At 44.0% G+C, this 9,944-nt stretch overlaps 1 protein-coding gene across 2 annotated transcripts; it reads right to left on the reverse strand.

Annotated features, from left to right (window-relative positions):
• Positions 1–406: 406 nt before the first annotated feature.
• Positions 407–9,941, reverse strand: csrnp2 (cysteine-serine-rich nuclear protein 2). 2 transcript variants are annotated; one of them, XM_068732773.1, is made up of 5 exons: positions 8,942–9,941; positions 6,692–6,864; positions 6,285–6,547; positions 4,978–5,274; positions 407–4,229 (listed from the first exon to the last, which is right to left on the reverse strand). In XM_068732773.1, exons 2-5 carry the CDS (start codon positions 6,849–6,851, stop codon positions 3,312–3,314), a joined length of 1,638 nt encoding a protein of 545 aa, XP_068588874.1. In that variant the 5' UTR covers positions 6,852–6,864; positions 8,942–9,941; the 3' UTR covers positions 407–3,311. The 2 variants fall into 2 exon arrangements, with proteins under 2 accessions (XP_068588874.1, XP_068588873.1); XM_068732772.1 differs by having other exon boundaries at positions 6,662–6,864.
• Positions 9,942–9,944: the final 3 nt, after the last annotated feature.

The raw sequence follows: 9,944 nt of genomic DNA on the forward strand, positions 1-9,944 counted from the left end.
AGTGAACTGCGGACCACAACGCAACGACGTGTTGTAATCGATTAATGTTGAACTTGTGCCCAACTTGCACATAACGCAATACACGATTGTGACATAGATCTGATGAATTGTTCTTGAGATATGCAAAGGACATAGACAGGGATTCATTGCTTTACAAAATAGTTTCATTGGAGCTTTTTCCTTAAATTAACAAGGAAACTATATTAGATCCAAAGCTTCACCTGTTGCCTTCTTATATATAGTCTATGATTGAGAACAGTGAAATCCCAAAAATGGATCATAATCATGGGCGTCATGATCCATGTTTAGCCAAATCATGGTATTCAATAACCTGTAAGGCTGAAATCATGTGAAATATGCCAACAGATCGATTAGATACTTAAATCAACACAACAGACATGGAATGTTATCCTTTTTAAAATGAGTATTTTATTGTTTTTATTTTTGTATAAAAAAAACCTTTTTGTCCACTTTAGGCAACAGTTAGCACGAGAGTAGTTCTCATAGCTTTTAGATGAAGTCTAAACGTATTACTCTTTTCAACAATCGCACACCCCTTTCACACAGAGAAACACACGATCACATAGTGTACTGGAGTTAAGTGGATGCAGTGGTCCCAAACCTAAAACTATCAATAGAAAGCCAAGAACAAAAGCTCAACAATAGGCAGCTTCTAATCATCACCATTTTAAAGATGGTACGATGTCAAGGCGAGTCACGCGAACACACAAAAAGGCTCACAATGAATCTAAACCCTCACAATAACTACAGGAGACCGCTTTGTTAAAATGTGATGCTTGACAGCATCGTCTAATTAGGTCTGAAACCACTGCTTTGGTGCAACTCTTAAGCAGATTTATATTGAGACAATTACAAAAAAAAAAAAGAAAAGGCAAAAAAATACATCAGACATCTCGTACACGGCATTACATCCCGTGTTCGCCGACCCAAAAAGCAACGGCTGCAATTTTAGGCAGCAAAACAAAGGACTGATATTGTGTAAGAAGAAGTCAGCACACTTACGCAGATCAGTATTAATCAGACATATCTTAAAAAAAATAAAAGACATTTAAAGACAGGAAATGTTGCCTTTACACACACCTCGTTCCAGAGTCGCCACATGAATGATTTGCAGTGCAGTAGCTTTTGCTCTCCAACACATCAGTCATCAAGAAGCGTCTCTATGAAAATCATATTTTCTCATGAGGGTGGGGGGGGGGGACAAAACAATGGATTGTAAATCTGTAACATCAGCACCTTTCAGGAATAAAATATGTATCCTCACTAATATACTCCCCCTCCCCCTTTTCATAATACAGTACATACACATGTACTTGCACACACAGATGCATACTCAACTTTCTCTCTCACTTAGACACACTAATGTAAAGTATACACACACACACACACACACACACACACACACACACACACACACACTGTACAGGTTAAACATAAAATATACAAATTCAGGTTGTTTTCAATCTGTTTCATAAATTAGTAACATCACATCATTTTGTATAACTACTTTCTTTGACTCTTTAAATGCTATTTTCTTATGACTTTGACTTTGATTCATCTCTCCCTTACAGTATAACTTCTTAAAGGAGGAGAGGAGTTGGAAGATCTATTCTGGCATTTCATCACAACGTGACTGACTACATGGTCTTACAGTGTAGCAGTAGCCTGTGAAAGAAGTTTCCTTTCACTCAAAGATAACAAAGACTGTGAGGACTTCAAACCAACAGTATCTAATCCACAAAAGACACGTTACTCAAAGAAAATGATAAGTAATATCATAGGCATTGTAACTACAGGTAAACTAGGTTTTTGACAGATTCGACTTGCATTTGCACAAGCAGCCCGAGGTGAGCGAGAGCAACAACTAAGGCCAGTGTTAGTCTGCCGCTCTGTGTTGGTTTACCTTCATTACAGCAGAGCCACAACACCCGCCGCGGCCCTCAGTTCACAATGTGCGTGCAGATTATAAAAAAAGAAAAAGAAAAAGAAAAAGCAGCAACCTCGGCTCTGTCTTGCACATTGCAAACACATATACAGTACACAAAAACAAGTATTTCCAGGATTATTAGGTCTATTTTCAACAGATGATCCTATCAGAGGCCTTCATTTGGCTTGATGGCACATGTTTGCCGCAATGGAAAGTGAGCCAGTAGGCTTTTTTTAAATTACAGGGCTCAACGCTAACTGTGAAAGTGGTTGCCAGGCTGGCAACCAGGCATCAGCTTTTGGTTACCGAAACTGGAAATATGGTTGCCATTTTTGATCTTTTGAGTATAAGATACGATGAAGTTAATACGTCGGCTTAATAATGAAAATCTTGCGAATGGCGGTTCATCGGCTCACCAGTGGGTGTGCCAGCTCTCCGCAGCCTCCACCTCAATATGTTTTGTGAGCTGCCTGCTCGTGTTGCTTCGAGTCAGTGGACTTCCTGTGTCACTTATCGAGGTGTTGTACATGCTTTGCAGTATAATTCTCGGTCCAGCTCAAAGATGCTGGGATACTTCGCCTGCCAAGGCTCCACAAATTTCCTTTTTGTTTTTCGTTCAGGTTCATCTGGTTCTTTAGCTCACTCATTAGTGATGTAGATGGGTTGGTCAGACTTTTCACAGTCAATCACCATAGTCTCTTAAAGAGATGACTGTGCGCTCGCAAGTGGTTATGACTGTAACAGCAATATTTGAATATCACAAATTCAACAAACATTTGTTTTCCTTATTTTTACAGGTTAAGAATCAGTTTCCAATGTCTCAAAAGGGTTGCCAAATGCAACCTGGCGACCCTTTACTGTCGAGCCCTGAATTTCCCAGCTTCTTGCGCGCTGCAAAAAAAGTTAGTGTTTAGTGTTGATAGTGTTATACATCATCAAACAAAAGGCTTATGTCAGCATTCATACATTGTGTTTTCCTGTTCGCTACGTTGGAAATTAACAAAGCCCTACTTGCTGTACTTTCTCATTGACAAATGACTCCTACACACAAGTGTTTTCATGTTTTTTTTTTCCATTAAGGCCGCATTCATCACCCTCCAACAAAATGACGTTCAATGTTGCCTTGTAACTGCATCCGTATTACTTCTGGGGAGTGATCTGTATGTGCTTTCAGCATCCCCCCTCCCTCATGTGTTGTAATACTCGACCTCATGCTCCACATAATCCAACGACAGTCACTACAAGAGATTGCAACCTGTAATAATTCTTGATGATAGCAGTAATAAATGTGAGACGTGTATTTTTTTTTTTTTTTTCATCTTAGATGAAGCTATTGTGCAAAATATCTGCAGAGAAGCTAGAACTAAACTTCAGGAGGCGGTGGATTTACTTCTCCCTCCAAGCGCGACTCCCGTTGGCACTGCATTTCGGGGAGGCTCTGCTGGGGACTCGAGGGCCTCTCCTCCACTGCTGCCATGCATTCCTCCGAGCACAGGATCACATTGGTCACAGACTTGCCTAAACTCTGCCTGCAGTTGATCTCTTCAGGCTTATCACGCTTTGACTCCTCCTCTCCTCCTCCTTGTTTCCTGTCGTCTCCTCCTGAATCTCTGGGCGGGGTCTCAAAGTCTCCGGGCTCTATGGGACTGAGCTGATAGTAGAGCAGAGACGTGGAGTCTTTGAGGAGGTCAGAGGGACTCTCCTCCTGGTTGTCAGTGATGCAGAGGACCGTGGCCCCCGTGGGGAACGGCCCCTGCAGGAGGACCTGCTCCACACCCGGCACCTCTGCCTGCTCGGGCAGCTCCCCTCCCAAAGCACCAGGCAGGAGGCAGAGAGGCTGCTCCGCGAGCCCTCCAGCGCCCAGCTCCTGCTGCACTGTCTCCCCCGCCGCCTCCTCCCTCTCCCTCCTCTCCTGCTCCTCCGCGCTCTGCAGGTGCAACACGGCTGTCTCGTTTTCTCGCTCCAGTATGTCCTGCTCTGCCAGGAGATCCTGAACCTCCACCACTGCCTGCACCTCGCTCTCCTCCAGCTCAGAGTCCAGGCCGGCGACCGAGGACAGGTCCGGAGAAGTGGGGCAAGTGGAGGAGGGGGAGGACATCTGGTCAGATTCCGCGTACTGGTCCCCTGTACCTTGTATCAGCATCCTCCTTTTCTCCAGGTCCAGCTTCATGATGGTGTGCAGGTAGTGAGTTCTGACACGTAGCGGGTTGAACTCGATGCGGCCCGCTGAGTTGCCGCAGCCATCCCGAGAGCAGCCACATGGGAATGACATTCGATCCACCTGGGGATGAAAGCCACGGTCATTTCAGTTCCAGTTTTATTTGATTTCAACAGGAGAAGGTTAACACTTCACGAGTTATATATGTGCAAAGAACATATAACTCGTACAAAAGACAGATGACACAGAATTGCTGAGAGAAGAAAGAGAGAATATAAATAAACATGGGAACCAAAGCAACCATTCCAACTCTTGACAGTCAGCACACAGTCACTCACATGAACATATGCACAAAGAGGTAAAAGCATCTTAATATTCTGAATGTGTCTAAAGGCTTTGACAATTTTGTTTATCATCTTTAAAATCAGTGACTTGAAATGAGCTGTACAAATAGACGATTATTAATTGATTCACTGCATTGATGCGTTGATATATAAATTCTGACGATTTCACTGCATCGATCGATAAGAGTGCTGCAGGAATGAGTTGTTTGGTCGACAAAAACATGTCATCCCCGCAGCACTCTATAAAAGAAGAATTCAATGCATCATATTTGCTGCAGCCCTCTATCTATATATAACTAATGATGGCTGATATATTTTACTGTCGAGACTACAGCGCACACGCACAGACGGTCCTTTAGGGTGGTTCTCTGCCACGTAGAGATCATTTTTGGGGCCCGAAAAAAAGGCCTTTGGGAAAAATGAATTGCACGTGACTTCAAATTTAAAACGATTCAAGTGTGACTATCAGGGCACACAGCGGCTCTCTTCTTTCTGCACATGCACACAGACAAGCCAACCACCCTTACCTGGCACTTAATGCCAGCCTGGCTGCAGCCACAGTGGCGAGGGTCGCAGTACAGACGGCAGTCGCAGCCGCACTCCTCCCGCGAGAGGCGGATGGTTCTGAGCTCGGCTTTCTCCCGGGCATCTATGCGGGCGATGCCGGAGGCCCGCAGGAGGGCTCGGCGGCGCTTTGTGGGCAGCGGCTGAAGGAAGAAACAGTCGTCCACCTCCACCCCGTCCACGTCGAGGTCCTCGTCCGATACGTCCTCCAGAGTCAGCAGGTCCGCCTGAGCGCACTCCACCGTGCCGTTCCTCGTCAGCTGTGGACGACAGTCAGCGTAGGAGTGCGAGCTTGAGACGGCAAGGGACTGAAATCCCTATTTAAAGCTCAAGTGCATCACAGTCATCCTTAAGACTTCAAAAACAGCTTCATTATTTCATACTAGAACGTTCAAATGGACAATGTTGGGGGAAAAAGCAAGGAACTGCATTTTGTAACCAGAGCCATCATTTAAAGGGCAGTGGCTGTTTTTGGTCTGAAATAAGGATGACTCGACCAAAACTGCGGCTCTTTGGAAATTCTTTTGCACGGTGTCATGTATGCAGCACTTTGTTTTTGTGCATTAAAGTGACAAAAACATGAATCTACTTATTTTGTCTTTTCCAGTTACAAGTAAACTGACATAATTAATGTGGTAGGAGGAAGATGAAACAGGTTTTTTTCTGTATGAATATTGGGAGAGTTTTACCCATAGAAATAAAATAGGAGAAGAACGGACATTTCCATTCAAATCAACGCAGCAGGATGGTCAGAGCAGCGGCCATTTTCATGTCCGTACTTTCGTAAAAATTAGACAAATTTACGGCAAGTCGCAGACTCACTGAGGTGAGGTTTTGTAACAACTAACATGAGCAGCAGAGTATTAACGTAGAGAGCCAGAGTAGATGAGTCAAATGTAACAACTGAATGCTTCATCCACACACTCTCGTCCCAGAGTAGGAAACCACATTGGATGGATTATGTAAAATCTTAATCTGAAAATGAACCTGTAATTTAAGATATCAGATATACCAAGTGGAGTAAAAAGTAAAATATTTCCCCTTTAATATGTAGTAAAGTAGAAGTATAAAGTAGCATAAAATTGAAAATACTCTTTGCACTTTGTAAAATGTACCTTTCACCAGTGCAAATAGAGAAATCACTTCTACATTCAAAAAACTGATCAAGGGTGCGTGACATTTTGTAAGACATCAAACGAAACAACACTGGATACTTGACCCAAAACTAGACATCTCGATTTACCTGATTTACTACATTTTGAAAACATACCTTCATCTTGCGGGCGTTGAGCTTCTCTTGGCGCAGGTGCTGGCGTAACGTGTGCCGGTGGCTTGTTTCCTGTTCGCGGGCGAACTCGCCCAGCGTGTAGTGCCTGATGGAGGAGTGGTGACGGGCCATGCCCAGAGAGCTGCCCCCTTGGCTGGGCACGCTGGTGAATCCTTGCCGCCGGGGGAAGTAATACACCGTCACCACATCAAAACGTACCCGTTTCCCCCCCGGTGACGGCTTGTGCTGTCTGAGGATGGAGGTGGCTAAAGTGGGGGAAAAAAAAAGGGGGATGGGGGCATTTGGTATGCAATGTTACACATGAGTAATTAAATACTTTTGCTAATTAATTGTTTGAGTGGGTTTTTAGAGTGTATTGCCTTTAACGTCTGTCTCCTGCTGTTCCTTACGGGTAAATGCAGTGCTGGAAGGGGGGTTGAGGCTGTCGCAGCTGTCAGCGCTGTCGCTGCTGGAGATGTCATCGTCGGAGTCTTTAGGTGTGGAGAATGGAGAGCTGTGGTCCACCTCTTCATATCTTCGTTTGAGGCTGAGGGACGAACCTGCCTCCATGGAAACTTGGTGTCTGAGGGCACAGAGGCGTGAGTGGATTACTGAACGGGCCCCACTGGGTACAGGCCCAGGGGGGCTCAAGGTGTCAGCCCCCCCCCCCCCTGGCCTTCAACCATAAAATATCACTCAAAGAGACACGGACCAGCGAGGAAGAGACTCAAAACGACCACAAAGAGACATAAAACTCACAAAGAGACTCGCAACGACTAATAAAAGGGTCAAAACAAACACACAAAAAAGACAAAAAGTGACTACAGAGACACAATGACCACAAAAAGAGGCTAAATAACTATGAAGTCTGTGTGTCTTTGTCCTATGTTGGAGAGGCGGTGGGGCATTTTGCATGTCTGTGCCCAGGGGCCCATTGACTCATAATCCACCTACACAGAGGAGCACACAGACGACACACTCTGTCTCCAGTAAATGAGAACCAAAAGAAGTGGAGAAAGGGCAGTTTTTGTGGATAATGATAGAGTGTATAATGTGTATTGGTGCTGTGTAATATTTACTAACTGAACACCTTAAAGACGAACTGTTCCCGTGTCAGGAAAGCTCTTCAACACCAGAAAAACAAAAAGGTAACATCAGCTGTTTGGTCTCCTTTCATCTGTATTCCAGCTCCATCATCTCCTCCTTCTGCCCCCCCCATCTCACATGAAATCCTACTTTGAAATCATCAAGTCTAGAAACGTCACCATGGCAACTAGGCAAGCATGGTTAACGCGCAGAGCCTTGAAGCAAACGATCTCGATGGATTCTCACTCTTTTTTTCTCTCTCTCTCTCGCATACAGTTCTGCTACAGACGTTGCAGATGGAGGTCGATATGAGTGAATCAGAAAGATGAGGATGATCAATCTCACCCGCGGGTTGAGGGCAAACAAGGTGAAAGGAGGCAGCATGTTATATTATGGTCTGTGGTCAAACTGCATTTCACAATGTTTTGTGCTTTCAATCCAAATAAATGAAAAATCACGACGACATGCCATAGAGACAGTGTGCCCATACTTCAGCTCATCACATTAGTATCATCCATGAATCAGGCGCTTCCAAAAGGTAATTACTAGTTCACTATGCAACTCTACATCGCCATGAGACACATTTTTAACTGGGTCTGGGTTAACATGTCACATGCTTCTGACAGCACCGGGCTGCATCTTCATTCCTAATTGGGACAACTACAAATTAGGCATTTTCCAAGTTCTCAAAAGACAAATCCAGCCTTAAAAAGGACTAATATGCAACATGTGTATACCGTCGTACAGCGTAGTTTGTCCTTAAGCTTAATAGAGAGACAATGTAGTGAAGATGTCACATAGAGACAGATCCTGGAGCTTACAGTGAATCATGAAACAACTGCTGCAGCCGTGGAGATTTGACTGGGATGTGTGAACAAGTCCAAAAAAAACAACCTAAAATAGGATGTGATACCTCAAACTAAAATGATAAGACCACCGTGTTATAATGAACGTGATGATGCATAGGATGGATGCTGTAGTTGTCTGAGTTGTGCACTGTGCACAATCATTGAAACTGCACAGAAATTCAGTTTTAATGTGGATTTTTCATCCATGTTCCTCTTTGGAATTAGTTTTTTTTTTTCTTTCTTATATTTTATTCAACACATCTGAAGAGGCTGCACTGTCTTAAATGTTCAGTCGAGACGCTATTATGCTTAAAACATGAATGTGAACCATGAATTTCCCACCTGGGGACTCCAACATTAATAGGGCAAATAGAGCAGGGGGCAGAATTTTGATGGCAGGCTCATTTCCCTTGTGAAGATCAGACTCACCCTCCTGTTCCTTTAAGGACTTAGTTGAATAGTACGCTTACACACCATTGTGACTTCATAGTACAACGTTTTTCACCTTCAGGGATGTGCAGTGTCGGCGAGGTATTTGGTAAAGTGTGTACATGCAGCGACTGAATGTGTTGGGGGTTGGTTGGATAGTATCAGTCTAATCGGCAACAGCTCAACCGCCCTCTCTTTCCAGTTTACCAGCTTTACACACACACACACAAAGACACACACACACACACACACACACACACACAATGGCAAACCTCTTGAAATACTAAACTCTCTTACCTGGGGCAGAAACAGGGACCCTTATTCCAACCAACTCGTAGGTCGTTTCCCTTTTCCAATGTTAGCTGCACATCAATCTTTCAACGCCCTATGAGTTGCTCTTTTTTTGGGTGTCAAAACCGAGTATCCAGACTGCAACCGTGGTGCACCGGGAACCCAAAGTAATCTGAACGAAAGCTTGCGTGACTGTCAATTTGCAACCCTTTAAATCGGACTATATCAGGCTACTTGGGCTCCATGCTCATTGTTCTGCACACTGATATGTCGCGGAGAGAGAAAGCAGGGGCTGTCTGTTAGACCTGCGTGTTTTATTTAAATGTTGCATGCCTATCTATTTAAAGGACAGACTGCAGAAAGAGGGGAACGTCATATGATCAGCTGCGATTCACTTCCCAACATTTTCGGTGCAACGTAAATAATGTAAATGAGCCGAATGTCTTATCTTCCTGATGTACAAAAAAAAAAGAATTGCTTGCGATGGAGAAATCCGCTGACATCTGTGTTCGTTTATCCTTTTTTTTGTCGCCGGGGCGGGTTCAGTCGGCGGTTCTTATTTCGCTGTTGTCTCGCATTAACGCGGAATTTGGTTGCTTTTTTTCTCTTAAGATTGGTGTCAAAATGTTGCAAATGTTGTAACGAGAAGACGCCTTTCTCCCCGTTCCGCTGTCGCCCCGGCCCCGTTTGTTACAATGTAACAATGGAGGAAGAAATTCTTCCCCGTAGCCGTATATATACTTATTGTGACATCACAGGCATGCCCTGCGCCGGAGCATGCTGGGAAATGAAGTGACTTTTTTTTTTTCCCCCCTTTCTTGGTTCTTTGTTCATATTGCTCAGAAACAGACGTGTAAAACTCGAAAGCATCTTGATATTAATGGCATTTAACATAAACCTGACTCACTCTGATTTACAGTACATAATATTATTGTGTTAAAGATAGTTTCCATACATGTGCACGTCCTCCACATCTGTCCAGCAAAGGGAAAGATGTGCTTTTAATAAT

This window comes from Cebidichthys violaceus, unplaced genomic scaffold (genome assembly GCF_023349555.1).
Source record: "Cebidichthys violaceus isolate CVI_PGR_0920_01 unplaced genomic scaffold, fCebVio1.0.p SCAF_6, whole genome shotgun sequence".
In the NCBI taxonomy this organism is placed as follows: Eukaryota; Metazoa; Chordata; class Actinopteri; order Perciformes; family Stichaeidae; genus Cebidichthys; species Cebidichthys violaceus.